Raw genomic sequence first — 26,790 nt, 5'->3', positions numbered from 1 at the left:
ATTGAGAAATGTCCTTGTAAATTTCTCATACATGGAATGAAACGCACTTGAATGTACAGTGTTTTATACAATCCAAGTCAAGTGTTTTAATTGGTGGAAAGTGATGTCTTTCTCTTTTTTGCCATGAGCTGGTGATTTCAGCTGCTGCCCTGACCGTGCCCTGTAAAATCTCACACAAAAGAGCTGTGGAATCCTGGGCTGAGGAAATCTCTGTATGTCTTTGAGTGTTGTAATGATATTTGGAGGTCTTGTTGGTACTTGGCTGGAATTATATCCTAATAATACTTATGTCTCAAGAGTGTCTCAAGTGGGCATAAAACATTCTCAAAAATAAATTTTAATAAATCTTTTTACACCCAAGAACCCACTTCAAAATATGCTCTCTTGCTCATTGGAAACATAAGTGCCAATATTCTAGGATCTTTCCAGCAAGATGGGATGCTTGAGTGGTCATTGACAATTCAAAACTTGTTAGGTTAAGTTATTGCATAGATATGGAACACATCACAAGAAAGAGTGGAACCTGAGCTTTGTAATGATGCTAGTCACATATTTGTACATACCGAAGTAATCATGTTATGAAGTCAGTTCTCTAGCCTATGTTTGCTGTGACTGAATTGTGATAGACCTGCTGTGCATAAGGTGAAAAATTGTACAGTGACACACAAGTGTGCGTATGTCACAGGACCGGCCCGACAAATAGGTGAACTAAGTAGCTGCTTAGGGCCCCCCATGTCCACCAGGGGGCCCCCAAGAGCGCTTGAAATGTGCGGCAAGAGAGCTTGAAATGTTTTTTTGTGATATATTTAAGGTTGTCAAAATAACACGTTAATTTTGATTTAGTAATTATGGAAAAAATTTAACACAGATTAATCGCACTCTATGATGCCCCTTGACCCCATACGTCACTGTGCATTTAAACAATATCACACTCGAGGTCGTGCTGTTTTACTGAATATAAATATACCAATACGGTAGGCAAGCAAGCAAACCACTTTTAATTATAGCCCACTACAGGCTAGTGAGCTACTTTTTAGCATACATGGGCAGGATAGATATACGGTAGGCTTGCTAGCTAGCTATTGTTTATCATACCCAACTGCAGGCTAGCTAGGTTCATTTAGATCATACACGGAAACATATCCACATTATATACTATATTTCTGTTGGTCAATGTTGCCTAACTAATTTTAGTTTATTTTTTTTTTGGCATCTAAAATATGACACATTAACAATCATTACAATGTCAAGGATAAAATGAGAAACTTATGGACTTATTTCCATCATTGTTCTTGCTGAGGCGGTGGGAGGCCCCCAAATCAAATTCTGCCTAGGACCCCATAAAGGCATGGGCTGGCCTTGGTGTGTCGGGTTCGAGTGTGTGTGTGTGCGTGTGTGTGTCGGGTTAGGTAGCTGTGCTGTGTGGATTCTGTTGCAGGGCATAGTTGTTTAGATTAGATTAGATTAGATTCAACTTTATTGTCATTACACATGTAACAAGTACAAGGCAACGAAATGCAGTTAGTTGCGTGGTTGTGTAGTTGAGTGGCCTTATTGTTAACGATATAAGCCTTGGTGATGTGTGTGCAAAGTATGTATAGCCTAGTTGATTGCCTTGGCTTGCATCCGTGAAATCTTTTATATTCTGTATTTAGACTGTGTAAGACTTCAGCATAACACTAGAGCACTAGGTAGGGGCATACCTGTCAACACTCCCATTTTTCCCAGGTTTCTCCCATATTTCAAGGCCATCTCCCAGCGCCCTCCCGTTTTGTTATTTCTCCTGGGAAACTTGGAAAGTGGCAAACTTTATTATGAGTAATCGTCATACACGGATCCATAAGTTTTGTATGTTTGTCTGACGTTACCCAAGTTGCCAGATCGTCCATGAAACACAGTCTACACACGCAATCCACTCACTACATACAATTATTTATTTACTTTTATTTTACCCTCTTTATCCCTGCTGTTTTGAGAAAATGGTTCTTCATACATCAACCAGGACAGTGTTTATCTGGAGTTGTGTGTGTGTTTCTGTGTGTGTGTGTGTGTGTGTGTGTGTGTGTGTGTGTGCACGTTCAGTATACAGGGTGATTTGCCTAGATTAGCTGAGCCCCTGGGCTCACAATGGGGCTTTGTTACAGAAACAGCTTAAAACATCAAGTGACCGGAGGTGTGGGTGTTTGTTGTTCTGTCTCTTTCCCTCCCTCTCTGTCTCCTCCATCCTTCTCTTCCTGTGAAGGCTCTCTCCACACTGTGAGCACAGCACCGTGAGTACCACCTGTTTATCAGTCATTCTATCATAGATCCTGCCAGAGGTGCTCTGGCAGGAATCTGGATCTGCGCTTGACTTCAGAAACTGATTATGTATGAAGTTGCTCTAGAATTACAAAGACTCACTCTGACTGTTCTTGCATCCTGTCTTTTCTATTTGAATGTTACTACCTTCTCTTGTTTGTGAGTCAGCCAGTGCCTAAGAGTGTCAGCATTTGTGTGTATGCTTGCATGCTAAACTTTCTCCATGTATAGCTGTAAATATGTGAGTGGGTCAGTACCTTGTGTAGTGTTTAGTGTGCCAGTCAGTCATCAGTATTAGTCTTAGTACCATCCTGATAGCAGCACCAGCGGGGGTGTACAACAGCCAGTCAACGTGGCCACCAGGGGGCGTGATGACAGTGACCTACTCGCATAGGGTGGCAGATGCCGGCCTAGGCAGCTTTTTTCACCTGTTGTTGCGCTGGAGGGGAAGCATCTACAAGCTGTTGTACAGAGAGCTGCTCATCTTCACTGTGCTCTACTGCATGCTCAGCGTCACTTACAGGTAATCACACCTGCCAGGCAAGACATGTTCTGCAGAGTGGGCAAACCAGAGGGGTTGTAGGTATGTTAAAAATAGGCATTGATTTATACACAGTAATAGAAAGAAAGAAGAATGTAAATGTGTCTAAGTGGGGTCTGTCAAAGGGAGGGAGAGAGAGAGGGAGGGAGAGGCAGTCAGAGGGTTCGCTACAGAGGCCTTAAGAGTGGTTCACTTGGTCTCAGTCAAGTGCAATAGCAATATCTCAAGTGCAAGGTTTGAGTCTTTGGCCCAGAGATTCGACCCCGGCCTTATTATCAGCTAACAATGACTGCAAGCCCACAGTGGCAGAACAAATTGGCTTTGTTCTGCAGGGATACAGAGAAGGGTCGGTCAGCCAGGGGTCTGCTTGTCCCATTGCACACTAGAGACCCCGGCTGGTCAGCCAGAGAAGTGGTAGTTGAAAACACCTGTCTGGTAGAAGCACATGTGTCAATGTTACCCTCCTGAATTAGCAGTGGGTGTCATAGTTGTAGGGCATCTGTGAAGCAACTGGGGATTCCAAGTCATCCGAGTCGAAAATAGGGAACAGGCATTGGGCATTTCAGTTTTTTTTAAAAAGGCCTGCTTCTTTACAGTTGAAAGAGCCTGGCTCCATTGCCAAAGGTAAATGTATTTACACATCTTTTGGTCCAGGACCGGAATACAGATGCATCCTGTTTTGTGTTGTGGCAGAAGTATGTAAAACACTTCATTGAAATTAATTTCAAAAATAATTACAATACATCAACTAGTCAAAAGTTTGCACAACTGAAATATAACACTCCCCATGCAAAGGTACAAGGTATAGCTTTTGAAAAATAATTCTGCATTTATGTCTAGATAGTGAAAAAAAATGGAAAGAAAGTAATCAAAAATCCCTGCATGGGCCACAGCATGCTCCCACCTCTCCCTTCAACTCTGCTCTGATTTCCAATTTGTTTATTATTTTATTTAGTTTCATTTTAACACATTTTAATTGAGTAAAACCAAATTAAATTAAACATGGACTATAAACATGCTACAAGGACCAGTCACTCAATGACACATGCCAGTAACTTAATGACATTAAATTGAAAATGACAATTGATTGGATTATTATTGCTGCATTTGCATGTTTTTCATTTGGCAGACACTCTTATCTAGAGCACCTTACAGAGCAAGTCACAAGAACAATAAGAAATACATAAAACCACAGCACATACTATGGGAAAGCTAGCTTGCTCTATAGACTAATTGTTCACAGCCTGAACAAGGGGCCATTCCACCTATTCTGAGCTTGAACTGTGTGAATCTAATTAATGGAGCAAGTTGGCTGCCTACCAAGAACATGTGATGCTTATATGATGGCTGTAAAAGAGTTCATTTTAATGACTCATACAAATCAAAACCAGTCATAATGATTTTAATTTATCAAGACTTCTTTCTAACATTTCATTTATTTTCATATTAATTTTTGGCTGTATGAAACCTTTCCTCTGTTATTTCATATAGCCCTTCTAGATGCCACAGGCAATGCCATACATCCACTCATAGTGTAGTGTATTATATTGGTAAGGAATAGTGCTCATAACTGAAAGGTTGTTGGCGTGATTTCCCACCGGGGCACTGCTGCTGTTCCCTTGCACAAGGTACTTAACCGATAATTACCTTAGTAAGTATCCGGCTGTGTCAATGGATAACATGTAAAAACTCTAACCTATGTAAGTTGCTCTGGGTAAGATAGTCTTCTAAATTGCAATAATCTAATGTAATGTAATTTACTGCAATTTTTTTACTGTCCAATTTTGGCAGCCTTAGTGGATTTTGAAGCATATGATTGAAATGGGATTTTGAATGGGAATCCATATGACATGGCTAGCTGTACTCCTGCCACATTTTGAGAGTAATCAATAAAGCAACTGAGTGTTAAAGCTGGTTTTCAACAGTCATAGCAGAAAATCTGACAATCTGGCCCATGTTAATAATAGTTTATATTTAAATGTTTAATCCATACTTAATCCAATACTTTAACTGTTACTTTAACTTTAATGTTATTGCTCTTCAACAACCAATATTTTTCTAACTGAACATTGGGTGACATGGGATATTTAAAATGATCTTTGTAGTTTTACATTTAGCCTGTCTGTAAATTGCACACAAGTGTACAGTGAAGCATCTAGACCAAATGGAGCAGAATGTACACTGGGGAGGGTAACTGACACGGAATAGTTTTACTGTCAGTCAGTAAAATATAAATGTTATGGATAATACCATCAGTATGACATTAGATCCCTTCGCATCTTGTATCGGAGGTTTATTCTTGAATTATTGCATTGACAACATTACACAGCTGTACCCTGTGTTTGCCAGTTGCAAGACAATGAACATAAGAACTTGTATAATGAAAACAGCATGGTCCTTTGATGTAGATTTCTGCATGGGCTCTTTGTAGCAAATCACCTGTTTACAAAGTTACATTGCATGTTATACAGATTAAACTGCAGCTCATATGCATCTATATTTTACTGGACAAATTTGTACTACAGTGGATATTGCAGGGTGTGAAGTTGTATGGCCCAGACCTTGTTACTGTTGTGTGTGCATTTAAGTTTGAGTCCGAGTCTGAATCTGAATTTGCATTTGAGTCTGTTTCTGAGTTTGAGTCTGAGTCTAAGTTTGTGTTTGACTCTGGGTCTGAGTTTGTTGTGTGCTGAGTGGCTAACTGGGCTGTTTCTGAAAGGTTCCTGCTGAGTGAAGCACAGAAACGGCTGTTTGAGAAGATGGCCATTTACTGTGACCGATATGCCGAGCTAATCCCTGTGTCCTTTGTACTGGGTGAGCACATGCCTCAGAGCACGGACATGCATACACAAACACACAGACACATACTCTCTCTCTCTGACACACACACACACACACACACACACTCACATAAACACGCACACATACAGAATATGCACAGACATTTGCAAAGTCTTATTATGCACACATGGATAAAACATTTACTGTCACACAGTAAAGAGTGATTAACAAACTTCCCTTTCTCTATTTCACACATGCACACCTGGACTTAGTCTCTTATTCTGTACAATAAGATTCCCACTTCAAACACCTGAGGGTATGGTACACCATACTGAACATGATCAGATATTCTGTGTGTGTGTGTGTGTGTATGTGTATGTGTGTGGTAGGTTTCTACGTGACACTTGTGGTGTCGCGCTGGTGGGGGCAGTTTGAGAGTGTGCCATGGCCAGACCGGCTGGGGGCACTGGTAGGAGGGCACGTGCGTGGAGGGGACGAGACAGCACGGTTGATTCGCCGCACGCTCATGCGTTACGCCAACCTCTCTGGCGTGCTCATCTACCGCTCCATCAGCACCGCCGTCTACAAGAGGTTTCCCACCATGGAGCACTTGGTGCAGGCAGGTACGACATGGCCAGCAGATTGCTATGGTACCTCTAACTACAAAGCATCATAGGACAGACTGCTATAACTCCTCCAACTGCAATGCATTAAGGGACAGACTGCTACGGTGCGTGTAACTGCAAAGCATTGTGGACAGCTCCGTGAATTAAATCACAAAACAGCACAGCTTTGTATGCAATTACATAGTACAGAACTGTGTAAAGTAAGATAGCACAGTGCTGTATAAAGTAGTACAGTGCTGTGTTGAGTATATCACACTAAAATACATAATCAATATAACCCAGGACTGTTCATCAGCCAGTAAGTGTAGCGCAGTGCAGTGCAACGGAGCTTTGTGTGTAAATCTATACAGCTCAGTGCAGAAATACAGAACAGGTGAGATTGAAGCATTTTAGCTAAAGGATATGGGTGCTTGTGTGTGTGTGTGTGTGTGTGTGTGTGTGTGTGTGTGTGTGTGTGTGTGTGTGTGTGTGTAGGAGGCAGCAGGTTAAATGATGTTAAATAGAGCTGTTAGCAATTACAATCCCTCATAAAGTTATCAAGGTGAAGGAAAGCTGTGCTGTATCAACTCCATATTGGCTGCTGCACTACTGTAATTTGCATTAGACTATGTATTGCAGATACAAGCTTGCAGATATGACTAGAGTCATTGTACTATCCATACATGGCTAGAATGGATTGGATTAAAGATTCTTCCCTTATACTTCCCTTATATCTCTGTAGTGATATCATTTAAAAATCTATTTTTATTGTATTGAATTGTATTTTATTGCTTTATCTGTAGTTTTGACAAAACAAGCCCTGTTTCAAAGCGGTGTGGGCATGTTGAGTACTCTTCATGTGGGTACTGCAGGTTTAATATTTCTTGAAAACTGAGATGTTTACGAGATATTACCATTACCTGATGGTGTCTGAGCTAATCAAATGGGAATTTTTAGGCATAAAAATGGCTGTTTTGGAATGATTTTACATTTCACAGTCTGACGTGAAGTATCACATATGCCTCACTAATTATTGTGCACTAACATTGCATAGTAAAGCACTGATGATACATCAGCAACATCTTCAATCAATCAAAATAAGTCATTCAGACCTGACAGCAGTTGAGAAGCTGACCCCTCAGAACTGAATATATGCTGCCATGCTACCCTCTTCATGCTACACAATAAGATTCCTTATTCAATCTGCCAATGAATTTATATTTGTGTCTCCTTCACAATCAAAAGTGCACTGTGGTGCTTGATACAATTCAGGGAGGGTCCAAGCTGGTCTGTGTTCACCTGATCTCTGCCCTTGGGCATGTTAAGGTACAGGAAAGGATGACACTCTAGCTGTCATGTGGCACTCTAGTTACAGGGGTTGAGGTAGTGGAATCTTTGTGACAGTCAGGTAATATGATACACATCAATGAAAAAATACACAGCACACTATTTTTCCTAACCAAGAAAAAAAAATCATGGAAAATCCCTTCAATTTCTTTTTTTCTCACATGACAATGATGTTTGAGAGGAAAGGGGAAGTGACATTTTCTGTAAATCATCTTTCGTGACCTTTATCTGTCTTCAATCATTTGCCCTGTGCCTTGTGTCACAGATGAAATTGTCCTCTGCAGTCCACTTCCATAGCACACCACCTGCATGGTGAATATTCATTTTAGTTTAATTGACATAATATGTAGAAGGATGGTTGTATGAGCCTGTTTGTCAGGAGGGAAGTTTGTTTTGGTGTGGAAATATTTTTTTCTTTTTCAGTTATGTCACTGTATTAGCCAGTTCACTGCAGTTGTGTGTTATGTGATCAGTAGAACAGTTAAGGTTTAGGTACTATATTCACCATATATTTAGAGTGCATTAAACTATCAAAAAGTGCTATATTTACAGTAGGGTTGCATATCATTTTTTGTACTTCATGCCTGGAAGGCTACCAGAATGAAATCAAGTTATAAGTATGGCTTCAAATGCATATCCATTTCAGTGTATGGCTTCATATATGTCATTTCTGGGACAAACAGTGCAGGCATTCCCAATATGATTTGACTAATGTGTAATATCATATCATATCAACCATAGTGGTAGTGTTTTTGGAACAAAAATAGATTTTTTTCTTTAATGTACATTTTTAATAATAATCATTGCATAAGACCAGAGCTTCAGCTGATTTCTTGTCAATTCTGACAATTCGATTTCATATTTCCAAATACGGCTTCATATTTCCAATGATGTTTCGCAGTACATCACAACTGACAACAATAACTGCGCTGCTGATGAAAAGCTGAGGCCATACATGATCATCAGTAGGAGTGCTGTGGTACATGCTTTCTGTACATGCTTTCAGATTTAACTTACTTTCATTCATTGTGTCTCAGAACACTTTATTTGTTGAACATGTGTCTGCTAAATGAGAAAATATAAATCTAAATTTAAAATGTTGATGCATAAGTTGAAACTATGTTGTTTTATTAAAAGAGACTACATTTAAAGTACAAGACTGCAGTTTGGGGGTTGAAGGTATTAGACCTATTGACATTTGAGCAAGGAACCCAATATTTAAAAACTGGGTATTGGGTATAAATCTATTATGTCAAATCGGTTTGTGGATTTGTTAAATGCTTGTAATCAGGTAGTCAGGCTTTGCAGAATGTGTATTTAGTGTGGTTAAACTGTTGTTAAATTGTGGTTGAGCTCTGGTGTACAGCACTGTCTCAATCTCTTCCGTAGGCCTGATGACAGCAGAGGAGCGGAGGCAGCTGGATGCCCTACCCTCCCCCCATAGTAAATTCTGGGTGCCCTGCACTTGGTTCGTCAACCTAACCATGAAGGCCCGCACCGAGGGACGCATTAACAACGATGTGGCCCTGACTGCCATCCTCAATGTGGGTTTGTGTGCACGTGTGTGTGTGTATGTGTGTGTCTGTCTGTTTTCATGTTAAGGAAAAGCATATTTTGCTGTGTTGTTGCTGTAGGAGCTGAACTCCTTGCGAAGCCGGTGTATGAAGCTGTACAGTTATGACTGGATTAGTCTGCCACTTGTGTACACTCAGGTACAGAGTCCAACACCCTCTCTCTTTGCCTTCATCTCTTTATACCACCCAAATATATCTTTCCCCCAACAGTTCTAAATTCATAAATAAATTTATGTCTTATCAAGATGTGTATATTTCTATAGCCAATCCATGGTATTATCAGGTTAAAAATAAATAGGGAACACACTCAATACATTTTTCAGACTCTGGGCAGAAATATATCAAAAGGATCTGGGGTATAGGAGTTGGTAAAGGCTCTTCTTTATTGCCTGTTAGGCTCTCCAGCCCAAACTTAAACTTAAATTCTTTCTATCAAGTACAAGGTGTCATTAGGCCAACAATATATATTCTCTGCACTAAAAGCAGACAGCCATGACATTACTGTGTGTCAGTTGGTAGATCAATGCTGAGTTATTGTCTCTCATTGCTAGGTGGTGACAGTGGCTGTCTATAGCTTCTTCCTAGCCTGTTTGATTGGTCGGCAGTTTCTGGATACTACCCAGGGTTACCCTGGACATGACTTTGACTTCTACCTGCCCATCTTCACCTTACTCCAGTTCTTCTTCTATGTTGGCTGGCTTAAGGTGAGAGAGAATGCTTAAGGTGAGAAAGAATGGGAGATGATGTATGGTAGAGGCTCAGAAATCCTAAAATTGCCTGTTGGCTTCCATTTCATGCAGCTCCTTAACCCACTGGAGCCATAGTTGGTCTAGTCAGTCCCTAGCTTCCTTGTTCACAAAAGACCTGTCTGCCAATGCAACCAAGCTAAGAGAGGTGTGTAAACATGGAACTGAGTATCTGAAGATGATATTCAAACCTCCTGCTCTTGTTCAGTTTTTTTTTTATCCTTTTTTCACCAATTTTATTAGCACATTTGATGAAGTACTGAATTGTATTTTATGCTCAAAATTTTGGAACATTATATTGTATAATAATAATGCAATGACTTCAACCATGATAACTTTTCTCAAATTATGTTTTTTTCCAAGGAGAAACAAGAATCACAAATATTCGTACCCTTTATACTCAAAACTTTTTGCCTTCTCCCATTGGCAAGGATAACAGTAAAGCTCTAGAGGTCTTAAAATAAAAAGACCTAGTGGTGTTAAGATAATCTGACAGAATGTCATTGTATATTTGCCATTTCTTTGGCTAGCATATTACCACAGCCATTTCAGTAATTGTCCAAAATCTTCCATGAAGCCTTCTCCTTCTCCTAAGATGTAGTCAAAGGGTTGTCTACTTCATTCACTAACAAACACAAGTCTCTAGGGGTTGTTTGCAGAACATGCGCCGTTGTCGCTAATTTTAAAAAGCAAGTCAAGAGTAATTGAGCATACTCTTGAGCCTTAGATAAACCAAAGACCAGCTTCCCTCAATATCATATCAAAGTCAGAACTACAGAAATGAATGAATGAATGAATGAACGTTTACATTATCCATATTAATTTATTTCTGTATTAGTCCCTCATATTTATTTATTTCTACATTTATTCTCAAAATGTATTAATTCATACATTTTTGTGTTTACTGTTTATTATGATTTTTAATGAGTAAGCTCTCGTCCTCCATACCTGCTGTTCAGTTAAAGCATTTATTGACATAATTCAGTCTATAACTAGGCCTGATAAATTTATAGAGGAGATGTGGTATTGGTTTCTGAGACATAAGGCTTAGTAATGACCAGAATAAAGACTCAAGAAATACCTAATCATGGCTATGATGTTGAACCATAGCTTTACAACAGTGTCATGTTTTGAGGCAGGTGTAAATGTGAGTAGTTCAGCAGGTGTGATGCTGTTATTCTATTTCCAGGTGGCTGAACAGCTAATAAACCCCTTTGGAGAGGATGATGATGACTTTGAGACCAACTGGTTGGTCGATCGCAATCTACAGGTTTATCCCTCCAGCCATTTAGCTTTGATCCAATGATTTATTTGCATGCCTTGGCAAATATATCCCCTCTCATCTGCTCCTTTCTCTCTTAAATCTCTGTCATTTTCTTTCCTCTCCTCTTCTCCACCACCCTCTCTGCTCACCTACCATGAGCTTTCCCTTCCTCATCAAGCATTTCACCAGTGGAGCTTGAGATTTCTTGAGTTTAAATTATCAGAACTCATATCAGGGGCCTCATTTATAAAACGTTCTTATGCACAGATTTGATCTTAGAATGCGCGTACGCTCAAATCCATACCAAAGTTCAGATTTATAAAAAAACGGTCTTTGACATGGAAAAGTACTTAGCTCCATGTCAGGTTCCAACTTGGCCTACGCATGTTTCCTTGTGGCAATGCTGGAGTACTGCAGGTATTCAGAAATCTAAGAGCGCCAACCAGGGTTTCTTGTCGGTCCGGTGTCCGGAAAGAATTTATTTTACCAGACAAATTTGAAACTTACTGGTAATGTTTCAATAACAGTCTATGTTACAAACGTAAATATAATGTATTTGACAAAAGAATGACAACGACCTCAAATAAGTTTGACTATTTAATGAACAGTAACAGTTACGCAAAATGAACAGTAACAATTGAGCAAAACCTCAACATTAGCCGCTAAAATGTAAGCTGTTTTGTATGAGCATTATTACTGGATATTTTGACCAGCAAGTTTTTTTAAATAAATTTTACTAGGCAAAAACCGGTAATTACCAGCTAACTGAAACCCTGGCATCAACATGTCATCTGCTGCCTAATTGTTTCCTCATTATTAGGGCCCAAGCACTGAAAGTGCTAGGCACCTATTGTAATTGTTAACATTTTTCACTATTATTAGGGGCCAGGCACTGAAGGTGCTGGAACCCTATTGTAATTGTTACTTTTCTTATTAGGGGCCAAGCACCGAAGATGCTAGGCACCTATTGTAATTGTTAGAATTTTTCACTATTATTATACTTTTTCCTCTGGGAGTCTATGGCAGCCCATAGAACCCCTTGGTGGATTTTTATGACATTTGGCACGTTGATAGAGGACAGTCCAAAGTATCCAGGCCTCAGATTTGGGGTCAATCCATCCATCTCTGTAGTGCCACCAACAGGCCAAACTTCAAGGCACATTTTTGCTTATAACTTTTGAACCGTTTGTCCTAGAGTTGTGGTCTTTTTTCCCCTGAATCCTTGGGTCATGACAATTCGAATGCAATTCGAATGCGTTAAAGTCTGTCATATTGGATTTTCCGCCATTTTGAATTTTTCGAAAAACCTACTTTTGCAAACCAGACCTAGGCTGTTGATCCTATCACCACCAAATTTGGTACTTATCATCTAGAGATGGGTATGACCAAAAGTTATTCAAAAAATTTTGCTAGGGCAAATGATATGGCTGCTGTTGTCCAATGAATTTCCATGCCAAAGACACCAAAACAGGAAGTGAGGCATATGTCAGCAATGCTTGGTTGCAGTCAGGCCAAAATTGGTATACTTTATTGCCAGGGGGAATAATGGGTTTCATGAAATTTGGCCATATGCGGGCGCTATACCAGAAAAACAGAGAAAAAAATTCAAATGCCTATAGCTTTGGAACCAAAGCAGACGTTTCAACCAAATTTCTTGTGCATCATCACAGTGAAGGACCCTAGCTGGGAAAGCAAAATCATTTCACCCTAGGAAAGCATGAAACCTGTGTGTCGGCCATTTTGTTTTTTGGCCATCTTGGTATTATCATTTTTTCAATGGTTTTCTATGGCAGACCATAGAAGCCCTAGGTGGATGTTGGTGGAATCTGGCACCCTCATAGAGCACAGTCCAAGGTATCCAAGCACCAAATTTGGAGTCAATCTATCAATTCCTGTAGCGCCACCAACAGGCCAAATTTCAGAATACATTTTTGCTTATTACTTTTGAACCGTTTCTCCTAGAGATGTGATCCTTATTTCCAGTGAATCCCTGGGTCATGATGAATTGAATAGACTCATCCACTGTAATGGATTTTTGAAAAAAATATTTTCAATTTTTTGAAAAACCTACTTTTGCGAACTACTCCTAGATCATTGATCCTCATCTACAGAGGGTTCTGACCAAAAGTTATTCAAAGAATTTTGCTAGGGCAAACAATACAGAATGAAATTCCATGGTGAAGACACCAAAACAGGAAGTGAGTTATATCTCAGCAGTGCTTTGTTGGAGTGATGCCAAACTTGGTACACTTTGTTGGTATTAGCAACACTGGGTACGCACCAAGTTTCATGAAATTTGGCCACTTATGGTGCTATACCATTAAAATTATTGAAATACCCATTACTCAGCAGATATCTCAACTAAATTTCTTGTGCTTCCTCAAAGTTAAGGATCCTATCTGGGAACCTATGAAACCTCCACATCAGACATTTTGTGCTTCATCCATCTTTGATTTTGTCAAAAACACATTTAACCACCTCCTCCTAGAGTTATGGCACAATGAGGTTTTGTGTATTACCTCTTTGGAACATTGTCTTTAACAGTTGTTAAAGGATAGTTGTCAGGTTGAACAATGTGCCCGCAGTGTACCCACAAATTCACCTGTGAAGTCACCATAAAGAAGAGTTAAAACAGAGATAAGAGTGGCCATATCTCTGCAATGCTTTTGTTCATTGGCATAAAGGTTGATACACATGCTTACAATTAGGTCTGGGTGCCACACAGCAAGTTTAGTGAAATGTGGCCACTTTGGGGTGCTATACTGAAAAACAGGTTTAAACACCCATGTGTCCATGTACTTAGATTTTAATGACATTTTGTTCTAATGGACATCACAGGGCACAGACCACACAAAGAAAAGCAGATATTGTGACCAATTTTTTGTAGGTCATTACACCATTACACATCAGGTCCTAACTGGAAAATGAACACATAGTTCAATGTCCAAATGGCATGGCTGCTAAGATACAATCAGTTTGTAGCACTTAGGCACATCTCCTGCACATTTTGACCTATTGCCACAACTAATACACTAAATACTGTTGAAGAAACACTTGGACTTTCCATATTGGCCTGACAGCGTTTTTTTTTCTACTTCAGAAATTACATCTGAAAAGTGGGGTTGTCTTACATGGGAGGACTAGACTTTTTAATGTCATTATACATTAAGAACAGCAGATGGCGCCATTTATCTCAGATTGCTGAGTGGTATTAGAAATCCCAGTAGACTAGTTTATTTTTATTTTTATTTAAATGTGGTAATTTCATCTAACAGATGTAGAAAATATATCAGAGTACCTTGTTTTATTCAGTGTATTTTATTAAATTGATTTCAGATTGAGATTTCCTGTATTGTCATTTTATCATGCACTTGCGTACAATCACGAATGAAATGCGGTTTCTCCAATATCAACAGTGTATATAAATTACAAAGAGAATTAAAACAACATATATCCATAAACAATACACTCAGTTTTGTAAACATTTGGAGAGGAATAGCAGCATGTACTGTCAATAAATGATCTTTTTTTATCTGTACAAAACGTGCCAGGTGCATGAAATGGATTGCACTAGTGCAGAATAGTGTCTGTCTCCTCCTATGGAGGGATTAATGGTTCAGTGAGGTGGGGGGGGAGCAAGGGTGTTCATGATCTTCACAGCCTGGGGTATGAAGCTATTTAGAAGCCTGGTGGTATCAAACGAAATTATTTCTTTAAATAAATAAGATTTAATCTTCAAAAAGTCTTTTGCCAAAAAAGGTGTTAAAAAATGAGGGGTCCTTTTCTAATCAGGGACATTTTATTATATTCAGCTAATATGGTATGTTCTCTGACATTTTTCCCATGATTTTGGATTTTTTCAAATACCCAAAAATTGCACTCCTCCAACAGCGTTGGCACTTCTCATTGCAATGTCCCAAGAAGGCACACTGCATTTTATGGCACTGCTTATGTTTAAGCTTGACATATATGTAGTGGGGGGCAGTGTGGTGGTGCAAATGGGTAGCACTACTGCCTAACAATATGGAGGTTTCAAGTTCGGGGTACGTCTGCATTCAGTTTGTACCTTGTCCCTGTGTTCATGTGGCTTTCTACCACAGTCCAAACACATTCAGGTAATGTCAATTGGACATGCTATATTGCCCATAGGTGTGAGTGTAAGAGTGGGTGTCATTGTGTCTGTTCAGCCTGTGATGGATTGGTGTCTTGGTCAGGGGTTGTTCTCATTAGTTGTCTACCTGGTGGCCCTGAGGTGGTGGCCCCTTCATTGCTTCTTGCAGCTATATTTATTATTATACATCTGCAGCCCATAGATCCGTTTGTACGTTTTTTATGAAATTTGGCACACTCACAGAGGAAAGTCCCAGCTGTCCACTCACCAATTTTGGGGTCAGTCAATCAAGCACTCTAGCGCTACCATTAGCTGAAACATCAGCTGACATTTTTGGCCTTAACTCTTGAATCTGTTGGAATTTTTTCAAAATTCTTTTTTTCCTAGATTCCTTAAGTCAAGCTGAGTCAAAGTACGCCATGTTGGATTTTCCGCCATTTTGAATTTTTACCATAACTGTTTTTTCGCTACTTCTTACATATTTTGTCCAATCTTTACCAAATTTGGTACATATCATCTTCAGTCTATGCCTCACAAAAGCTATCCAATATTTTAGATATTCCAAAGCATTCACCCATAACATGCAAATGAGTTTGACAGCGCAGACGCCAAACAGGTAGTGAGGTCATATCTCGGCAATGCTTTTGTGTCTTTACACCAAACTTGGTATATGGACCTCCTACACAGTCCTGAGAGTGTCCAAGAAGATCTGTGTCATTTCACCCCTAGGTGACACTATAACTAAAACAATTGAATTTCTGCTCATAACTTTTCATGTCTTTAGCTTAGAATTATGATTCTTTTTTCTTTTGATTCCTTGAGTGATGTCAAGTTGAACAGATGTAAAATTTTTGTTTCCACCACATTTGGTTGTCCACCATTTTGAATTTTAATGAAAACAATCCTTTCGCTACTCCTCCCACAAATTTTCTCCAATCTTCTCAAAAATTTAGAGCATATTGAGACCGTGCCACACAAAAGTTATCCATGATTTTATGTTTGTTGAAAGCATTTTCCAGTAATGTGCTAACAAAGTCGACAGTGAAGACGCCAAACAGGTAGTGAGGTCATATCTCGGCAATGCTTTTGTGTCTTGACACCAAACTTGGTATATGGACTTCCTACACAGTTCTGAGAGTGTCCAAGAAGCTTTGTGTCATTTCACCCCTAGGTGGCACTATAAGTAAAACAACTGAATTCCTGCTCATAACTTTTGATGTCTTTAGCTTAGAATTATGAATCTTTTTTCTTTTGATTCCTTGAGTGGTCAAGTTGAAGAGATGTACAATTTTCATTTCCACCACATTTGATTGTCCCCCATTTTGAATGTTAATGAAAACAATCCTTTCACTACTCCTCCCACAAATTTCTCCAATCTTCAATCTATGATTTTTTGTTTATGGAAAGTATTTGCTAGTAATGTTCTAACAAAATCAACTGCGAAGACACCAAACAGGTAGTGAGGCCATATCTACGCAATGCTTTTGTGTACTGACACCAAATTTGGTGCCTGTGTTTCCAACTATGCCCCGAGGATGTCCAAGCATTTTCATGTCATTTGACCACTAGGTGGCGCTATAACACATATTGCATATAACGTATAATATACTTATACAGTATTTTAACATATCTTTTGAGTTGCATGGCCGAAAATCATAATTCTTTCTTCTTCTGATTTCTTCAGTCATGCCAAGTTCAGCACACATAATGGTTTCAATGTCTGCCATATTGGATTGTCTGCCATTTTGAATTTTAATGAAAACAATCTTTCTGCTACTCCTCCCATAAATGTTCTCCAGTCTTCACCAAAATTCAGAGCATAGTGAGAGTATGCCTCACAAAAGTTATCCATGGATTTTTGATTATTGAAAGATTTTGCCCGTAATGTGCTGATGAGGTTAACAGCAAAGATGCCAAACAGAAAGTGAGGCCATATTACAATTACAATTTCACAGACACTTTTAAACCAAAGTGACTTACAATTAGCACATCAAACAGGTTTAGCTGACTTCCTCATAGGCAAAAGATCACAGTAGGAATGCAAATTAATTATTCACAGTACCATGCTCCTGTATATCCTGCGACAATAAAACAGAAATTTGCAAACAAAACCTGCAACATAGAGACAAGGTTAGTACAGAAGGTTTTTTTAATAGAAACCTAACAGAAAGGTTACACAATAGGGGCCAGGTGGATTCTAAAAAGGTGGGTTTTCAGGCTCCTACGGAAGATGGCGAGTGATTCCGCAGTTCTGATTGGGTGAGGAAGATCATTACACCACCGCGGAATGAGGGCAGAAAAAAGACGTGGCCGAGTGGAACAGCTGCCAGGTTCCTGAAGTGAGGGGACCACCAGCTGCCCAGAGGAGGTTGAGCAGAGAGATCTAGTTGGAGTGTATGGAGTGATCAGAGACTGAAGGTAGGACGGGGCAAAGCCTCTTGTGGCCTGGTAAGGCAGTACCAGTGTCTTAAACTGGATGTGAGCTGCTACTGGAAGCCAGTGAAGTGCAGTGAGTAGCGTATTGACATGAGAATGTTTTGGGAGGTTGAACACCAAGTGTGCGGCAGCATTCTGAACCAAGTGAAGTGGCCTGATAGCGCAGGCTGGTCAGCCAGCCAGTAAGCGGTTGCAGTAGTCAAGGTGGGAGATGACTATCTCACCAATACTTTTGTGTACTGACACCAAAATTGGTACAAATGCTTGAAACCACACCCTGAGGATTTTCAATGTTTTGTGTCATTTAACCATGGCCCTCATTGTGCTTCACCCCTGTGTCGCTGCTTCTCACATAGCAGATGGGTCTGGCCCGGATCCGGCATCAAGCCGGCATTGCTAGCCTACTGCTGGCATGGCAAGTGGTATGTTACCCGGATGTGGGCCAGGTCTGGCAATGATGGCACCGTTTATGTGATGGCATGCCCATGTGGCCCAGATCTGTCCACGCCGGGTTTATGTGGCCAACATCTGTAACACACATATGGTCTCATAGTGTGAACCATAAAGAATTGTTGTCTTGCTTTTCAAATGTTCTTCTGCCTTGACCGGTGTCTCACACATCACCAGCACAGTGTGTGCGCAGCTGGCCCTGAGCTGGCCCATGTGTGACCCAGCTCTGGCAAACCAGATCTGGGCCACAAAAGGGCCAAGTGTAAGTGCATGTTGTGGGCCAGAACTGGGCCAGACCAATTTTGCTATGTGGGCTGCAGCTATATTTATTATTATTATTATTATTATTATTATTATTATTAGTAGTAGTAGTAGTAGTATTGCCAGATTGAACACATTGCTTAGGCTACACCGAATGGTTTGCACAATAAAGTTATTAATAAATTAAAACAACATAAACTAGGCTACTTGTGGAAAACAAAACAAAAACACACATTGGTTTTTCAAAACTACCCCTATTAGCATAATTGACACATCCTTGAAGGAAATTTATTTAATATACATATTATGGTTCCACATGTATAAAACATTTTGGTCAATCTATAGACTATAAAATGTCCAATAATGCAGTGGTTTGCAAGAGGAAGAATGGCAGCATTGGCACTTCTCGAAGATATTGTCAACCGCGCAATAAGAAGGGAAGGAGTTTTTACAGATCAGGCAGACATCTTTGCGCATGATGACAAGTGCCTGATAAGCAGGTACCGTTTGCTGAGAGCTACGCTATTAGAGGTTTGTGCCCAGATGGCACGTACTTGGTTTTAGTGGTAACGCCACTGGAAAGGCTCCCAAACAGCATCCCTGCACGCATCTGCACCTCCGCCAACAGGACCTCGATTTCGGCCTCACTAAAAAATTTTTTCTTGCAGCTTGCCATTATCAAGTAGAGGATTTGGGTTTTGATTCAAGCTCCTTTATATGCTAATGAAATTTATTAGGGGGCGTTTACAAGGCGGAGATCTAAAACCATTCAGCTATGCACAATTTCAAGATCATTTGTGATTTATAGATTTCACATCTGGGAGAGTGGCGTACACGTTTTTTTGTATATGTTCATTTTCTCTGAATCACACATATGCACATTTCAGAAATGATCTTAGATCAATTGTAGGATTGTTTCTACACAACTTTTTTATAAATGAGACGCCAGTTCAACAAATTTGAGTCAGTCTGTTTCTGAATCAGCTGTATTCAGTTCAGCATGCTGGTCTCTTCCAGGTGTCCTTGCTTTCAGTAGATGAGATGTACGACAGTGTGCCACTCATGGAGAGGGATAAATACTGGAATGAGTCAGAGCCGCAGCCCCCCTACACCACTGCCAGTGCAGAGCACCGGAAGCCATCCTTTATGGGCTCTGCACTGGATATCAGGTATCCTGAAACAGGGTAATACTACCCTCACATTCTGCTTCTACAATGCACTGATGCTAACACAATGATACTAAAGCACTGACACTAATGCACTGATACTCATGCAACGGCTATTTCTTTTGATCTCAGTGTTCAGTGTTAAAATGTGAAAACAAAATTCCTCTTCCTCCTGAATGTCAGATTAGTGTGACAATGTTACCTATGGGATGACTGCGGTAACATTGACCCCGGAATCATGACCTTTCAGTGTACCCAAGGAAGAGATGGAGTTCCAGTCCAATCTTGAGCAGATCAAGGAGCATGAGGAGGCTAACCACTCCACCCCGCTGCTGGGTGGCCTGAGCAGGTTTCTGGGAGTCCAATCTCCCAGCTTCCCCCGATCCTCTGCCTCCTCCAGGGTGTCCCTCCTTCGCCGCCGACCAGGTGCTCCCCTGGGACGTTCTCCCCTCTACCTGCACCCTGATGATGGGCCCCCCACCCCCAGTCAGAACCGCCACCCACAGCCCCCTGAGCGGGACCTGGATTTTGCCTTCTCCATGCCGATGCATGAACGGCCAGGCTTCTACAGCTGCCCTCAGACACCCATCCACTGCATGCCCACCGCCCCACCACGGCCCAGACCCCCTCGCCGGCCTCAAGGTGACTGGGACTCTGGCTCACTGGCACCCCCGGTGTTGGGCGCCCAGTTGCTACCCCCTGACACCCCTGGGCGCATACCTGCACCCCCCTCCTCTGCCTTCCCCTGGCTGAGCGAGGAGGGGGAGCCCCCCTCTGGCCCTGCTTTCTCTTTCCCAGACACCACCCCGGAGCCCTGCCCCCTCCCCAAGCTCCGGCCCACCCAAGGCCTGCTGTCTCGCCGGCCGCCACCCCCATGCCTCTCCCTGGACATCCCATCATCTGCCGACTACCAGCCTGGTCCCCCCAGTGCCCTGGGAGTAGGGGGCGGGGGAGACAAGGTCTTCTCCTTCACCCCCCCATCCCGGACTCCCGTCCCCAACTCCAGCTCCAACAGCATCAATGCAGCAAATAGCAACAGCACAGCTACTAACCTCTGTAATGGCGGTAATCATGGCAACTTCTGCAATCATGGTAACTTCAGCACCACCAACCGTGCCAGCATCAGTGGTCCTAATAGCACCCTCAGCACCAATGCCACCTCAGTCCCCTCCGCCTCCACCCAACCAGCAACAAATCAGCAGCACTCACCCAATGATTCAGGAATTTCATTAGCTGAGGGGGACCTGTTGGGATCACTGATGGTGGAAGGAGGCAGAGTCAAGGCTCCAGCAGGGAGAGAGCAGGACTGAGTGTGGAGGGTTGGAGAAAAGAGAGTTTATCTCCAGAACAGAGGCATGACTAGCAATTGAAATCACATTCCTAATGGATAGCACTTTCAACCATTCCAGGTCTTACTGCAAACAGGTTAGTATACTGAGTGGAGGCCATTTCTTTGGTGCTAACCTGGAATGACTGACACAGCTATGCATTGCAATTTCACTCCCAGGAAATCAACTACAAAGGACTGAACCCTGCCATACATATGACAGCTCATCTGTAAGAATTCTCTGTGTAACTCTGGGTAACAAACCTCAGCTTTGATATGCACTCTGACTAAAAGCTGCACCAAGGAGTGTGTATTCATAATGACACCATAAGTAACTTACAAGGAGAAACTGGGATAACCTCTCATGAAAAACAAAGTGCATCTTCTGTTGTTGCCATGGAAACCATGTTTCATGGGCACAGATCTGTCACAAACAGAATTGTAACCCAATGCAATGGTATTTCGTTTCATTGCAGATCATTCAGTCTTGTAGGAAAATGATCTTGTTGCAGTTCTCTTTTCAAACTCTCTGAAGTGATTAGGAGTCCTTACTGGTTCTCCCTGCTCTCTGCCATTTTATCAGCAGTCTAAAGATCAGATTGATTTTTTTGATGGATGGGTGAATTCTTAACCTTAGTTTTCAATTGTCTAAAATATCCACACATAAAGCTATTTTTCACTCTGAGAATTGTGACTGCAGTCCCAGCTCTTGTTACAAACCACCACATCCTTACATGATGCAGACCAGTTTGATAGACCATGATCTTCCCACAGACTGTACAGCTCATTTCCCTGACATGTGACCAGACTTCTGGATTTGAGCAGAATTAAAGCTTTTGTATCAGTTACCTTGTGTAACCTGTTTCCTGTAACTTCCTCAAGTTATGTTTCACCAGTGGTTTCATTGTTCCCCCTACCCTCGCCACTGTATGTGGTCCAACCCTGCATGGTAAAGCAGTTTCACCTCCTCACCAGCACCTGTCAATCTTTATTTATACATCATTATACAACTAACTTCATCAGAAATGGTTACAACCCACTACAAGGACCGTACTATGGGGTAAAGGCATTTACCGCCACATCTCTCTCCATTTTTGGCAGAAAGAAAAAAATTACAGATCAAAATAATTCAATTATCAGATACACAACATAATTTAAGTTTTAAACAATTCTTATTCAAACTAATTCTAAAAGCCAACAGACCTGGCTGTGGTTTTAAATAAACTGAAGAATTCCACTGAATGTCTACCTTTGAGGACAGAACTGGTTTAACTACACAGTGCAGCGCAGATGTGCTCCTTAAGGAGCTGGCCAACAAACAAGTGTAACCATAAATATGACCTCGACAAGTGGACTGACCGACACTGTTCACAACAGAATCGAACAAAAGGCACACGAAAAAGACAACACTTGACAATCCAGAGAGTTCAATTTATTGTTATGAGCGTATACCTGTAATAAAAGACGTATAAGCAGAACCACACCAGACTAGGGTAATGGAAGAGCAAGCTGACTGGCACTGAGAGATGAGACAGACAAGAGTGACTTGAGGGAGCTTTTGTCTATGGGGCAATGCACTGATTACAAGGGTAGTATAGAGCTGTAGTGCACAGCTGAAAGATGCCACTATCAGACAATCACAAGTAGTAAAAGAACAATAGAGTAAGAGAGGTGTCTAGCTGCTGTTATTGCCGAGTGTGTGCTTATCAAACAGGTACTCCGCCATTCCGTTCTGGGGAGCACCCATGCGCCGCAGATTGGTGACCCAGTCGCCCAGCTCTTTGATAGACTTCACCTGCTCATCCAAGTAGTGTGTCTCAATGAAGTCACACATCTGTGGAGACAGAGGGAACAATTATGACCTCTTTTATTGGAAACGTCTCAGTTTCTTCTCATATGTATTCATAAAGCATTGGTGAAACCATAATTCAAAGAACTAAAGTTGAGAGAAAGAGTGGGTGTGAGTGTGTTTCTGTACCAGCACCAAGTTACCAGAAAAGGGGGTTGTGTTTGTAAGCAGTAAGGAAATGAGTGCAAGTGTGTGTACACAGAGCCTGAAAGTGTATATAGATGAGGGGTCACTCACGTGGGGGTCATTGCGTTCGGAGGCAACCTTGTGCAGGTCTAGCAGAGACTGGTTTACACTCTTCTCCAGCTGCAGAGCACATTCCAGAGCTTCTACACCACTGCCCCACTCGTCCCGCTCTGGTTTCTATAACGCACACACACACACATGTGTACACTTACAGGGTCTGTATCTCTAGACTAAAGCTCTGATTTCTATAACCCATATACTGGTCAAAAGCTGGATGCAGAGTGATAGCATTTTTGTGTTTTTTCCCCATGCTACCAAATGCTGCCCTCTCAGTGTTCATGCATTTTTAAATGGTCTCTGGGGCAGCTAACCTTACAGTATTCTTAGTGTTGGTTTTCCCTGAAATGTAATGAGAGCAGGAGATAAGATCCACCCCTCCCTATCTTTCTCACTTCAGTGAGTTTCCCCCCACCCTGTCTCTTATCACCACACACACACCCACACACTCACCCCCCAACACACACACCTACTTTCAAAGGCAAAGCTAAAGACCACAGCCAGTTCATCAGAGCAGAGTTGCACTGACGGATAACATACACCTAGACAAACTGAGAAACACTGACACTTTGGGCCTGGCAAAGAGATAGCGATATGAACAGATAGACACAGGCTGTCATACCCGAATGTCCTGCAGGAAGATCCTCCCTCCTCTCCGGTTTTGTAGGCTCATCAGCTTCTCTGCATGCTCACGTTCCTCATGGGACTGCTTTCGGAAGAACTTGGCAAAGTTGTGCAGTGCCTGGTCATCCCGGTCAAAATAGTATGCCTGGAGGGAGGAGAGGTCAACACCCTATACCTACCCACATCCCCTCCCAACACCCCCTCAACTCCCTCTTTAATACCCCTATCTTTCCCTGGATTTTCTCACCATGGACAGGTAGACGTAGGAGGCATAGAGCTCCAGGTTGATCTGACGATTGATGGCTGCCTCACAGTCTTGGTGGAAGTTCTGTCTCACTTGGCAACTCATGCTTCTGCACAGTGAACTATTTCCTCTGGGAAAAAAAAACAGTGTAATAAGAACACTCGCTACATACTCGCTATTGGAAGAACAAATTTAGACTGAATATCCAGGACGTGCCCATCGAGCTGCGTAATATATCTGGGTGTTGTGTGCACAGTGGCACGTTCAAAGGTAGTAAGAAATGTTCCGCTGGTTGCACGGTAAGCAATGCGGTTTTGCGACAAAGATGACCAAAGCACGGAACACCAAACAAAAGCACGCACAGCATGTTCATTCAAAAACTGGGGTGACAGAAATGCGGCACAGCATGGCTGACATTAAACGTTTCATATTTCTCGTAAGACAAACACGGTCCAGGACAAGCGCGCCCCCTCGCACAATCCAGGCTGGCGGTGCCTTAGTACAAAGATCTTTCGCCAGCTGGCTAAATCGGCAGCCAACTCATTCGAGTAACGCGAACACGCCATTACAGCACAGTATCAACAATACAAGGAGCGCGCTATCTGAAATGTAGCCATAAGTGAAAGAGAGCCTCTGGCTTTGTGTAGTTAGCCAGCCAACCAGGTAACAATGGCAAAATGCTGCGTAGGACGGCTAACGGTAGCGAACTGGCAGCAGTACGACTGGTAACTTGGAAAGCTAGCTAACTAGCTAAATAACTAAAGATATCTTGAAATGTCACATCAACTACACAAGATGTCAGCTGACGAACCAATTAAAGTAATTATGTCGCTAGCGACCTATATTTATGAAACCCTGACTACATTTCCAGTAACGTTAAGCTAGTTACCCACCAACTGTCTACCTCTTGAAAACAACACAGTTTAAGGTCAGTTACTAGCAAGCCATCCATTACGCCTGCTGGCCAAGTTAAATGTTTTAGCTGGGTTGCTAAATTAAGTTAATTCACATTCACGGTAATTACAGTAAATTTGAGAACTGGTTAATGTATAACAGTCACAATCGTAAGAGTGCTGTACTTACCGTTTTATAATGCCCTTCACAAAGACAAGAGCTAATTGTCGAACAAGAGGACAAAATGGTCGTTAGCTAGGTTTTGCTACGAAGCTTCGCCAGTTATCCAAACGTTAATTCTTATTTACACAGAAAAAAACGAGTCGATGGTCTCGTAGTTAGTTGATGGTGACGCACACGACTGGAAAAAAATGTTAGCTAGCAATAATTAAAGCTGGAGGTTTTGAGAGACGGTAGTTGGGTTGCCGTTCAAGCACTGTTGAAGCAGGTAACCTTTCCTCCGTCGAAGAGAAACGCCCGTGTGACGATTACGCCTGGTAACCGCGAAGTTTATTTCAGGTTGTCGTCGTGAAAAATGTGTAAAATTGGCATCTCTCCAGCCAATCAAAGCGCCAAGACCGCTACGTACGTCACTAAAGACTCCTCCTCTCTAATCTCCATTGGATGTCGTGGCTTCCCTACTATTACAGGAGAAGAACCAGAAGAGTTGAACGAGCTTTAGGCCTAGTCCACACTTACACGGGCATTTTTTTTAACGCAGCCTTTTCTATGCGTTTTGGCCATTCGTCCACACGCAAACTGCGTTTTAGGTCACTGAAAACGGACTTTTTGCAAAACTCCTTCCAGGATTAGGATTTTCAGAAACTCCGTTTTCAGTGTTGATGTGTAGACAGGGAAAACTGTGTTTTTGGCTTGTAACGTCAGAGTGGAGTATGCGCCGTAACGTGGATTGTGCGCCGTTATCTCCCTTGTTTACACGAGGCGATTTTGTGCAATGGCGGACGTAGCCAAAATTGTCCTGTTAATAACCTTGATAACAGGACTTTTTACATGTTTATACATAAATTTACAGTTACTGGGACCATCGCAGGGGGGGTCCTAGGCCCTGTGCGTAGCCTACTTTACGTGTGAGGCCCTGCTCCTTCACATGCATGCGCATGAATCACAGTCACACGCTCATAGCTATTCTAGTTCTACTGCATGCGTAATCTTGATGCAATACATTTTTAACAAGTAGAAATATACAGCATTATGTTGCACATAGTCTCAGCTATGACCTTTTGCTATTATAGTCTTTCAAAGGAAAAAAAACTGTAAAACTATTGACTTTACATCATCAAAGCTGTCACTTTATTTTGTCATGCTGAAGTATTGTAGCGGTATGCCGTTTATTAAATACGCAGCAAGACTTAAACTACATAGGCCTAGATGATGATAATGTACGTTACAAAAAAAAAAAAAAAAAAAAATAGCCGAATAAACGTCACAACAGACCAGTGGTGGAATATAACAAAGTTCATTGACTCGAGTACTGTACTTAAATTTCGACTATTTGCATTTTCTACTACTCTATACTTTATATTCCATTACATTTGGAGGCAAATATTGTACTTTTTACTTACTACTGTACATTTTTTGACAACTCACTAGTTACTTTGCAGATTCAGATTATTAATATAAATAATCTAGTTAATTATTATGTACTATTATTAGGGTTGTAACGATATATATTATTTCGCAATATCGCGATAAAAAATATCTCAATGCCGTCGTGGGACTGTGACGAAGTCTACCAGGATATTACATGATTATTTCGCTAGTATAGCTGTGTTCTATTATATCTCCTTGTCAAAAAATTGCATTGTTTTTGTTTTGCAATTGTACATACATAATTCAGTCATTCATTGCCAAAGACAATTCCTGCCAATTTTTTGCACATGCTTAGGTCATAGCTGTCTACTTTTATTTTATTTTATTAAAGAAGGAAAGCAGAAGCACTAAGTTAAAAAGGACAAACAAATTTTATACAAATAAAAAATGCTGACTTATTTAATAAAGGTTATTTCTT

General features: G+C 41.3%; 2 protein-coding genes across 2 annotated transcripts; one reads left to right on the top strand and one right to left on the bottom strand.

Annotated features, from left to right (window-relative positions):
• The first annotated feature begins 2,669 nt into the window (after positions 1-2,669).
• best1 (bestrophin 1) lies at positions 2,670-20,890 on the top strand. The gene is made up of 9 exons (XM_036535574.1): positions 2,670-2,821; positions 5,559-5,653; positions 6,010-6,243; positions 8,962-9,116; positions 9,207-9,284; positions 9,698-9,850; positions 11,082-11,162; positions 19,432-19,583; positions 19,831-20,890. Exons 1-9 carry the CDS (start codon positions 2,670-2,672, stop codon positions 20,888-20,890), a joined length of 2,160 nt encoding a protein of 719 aa, XP_036391467.1.
• A 1,427-nt stretch (positions 20,891-22,317) lies between these two features.
• Positions 22,318-25,257, bottom strand: LOC118781754 (ferritin, heavy subunit). The gene is made up of 5 exons (XM_036534794.1): positions 24,951-25,257; positions 23,871-23,997; positions 23,622-23,768; positions 22,994-23,119; positions 22,318-22,741 (listed from the first exon to the last, which is right to left on the bottom strand). The coding sequence occupies exons 2-5, from the start codon at positions 23,970-23,972 to the stop codon at positions 22,583-22,585; spliced, it is 534 nt and encodes a 177-aa protein (XP_036390687.1). The 5' UTR covers positions 23,973-23,997; positions 24,951-25,257; the 3' UTR covers positions 22,318-22,582.
• Positions 25,258-26,790: the final 1,533 nt, after the last annotated feature.

This window comes from Megalops cyprinoides, chromosome 8, assembly GCF_013368585.1.
Source record: "Megalops cyprinoides isolate fMegCyp1 chromosome 8, fMegCyp1.pri, whole genome shotgun sequence".
Taxonomy (NCBI): Eukaryota; Metazoa; Chordata; class Actinopteri; order Elopiformes; family Megalopidae; genus Megalops; species Megalops cyprinoides.
The sequence above is the reverse complement of the archived record's forward strand: the minus strand, read 5'-3'. Positions and strand labels throughout refer to the sequence as shown.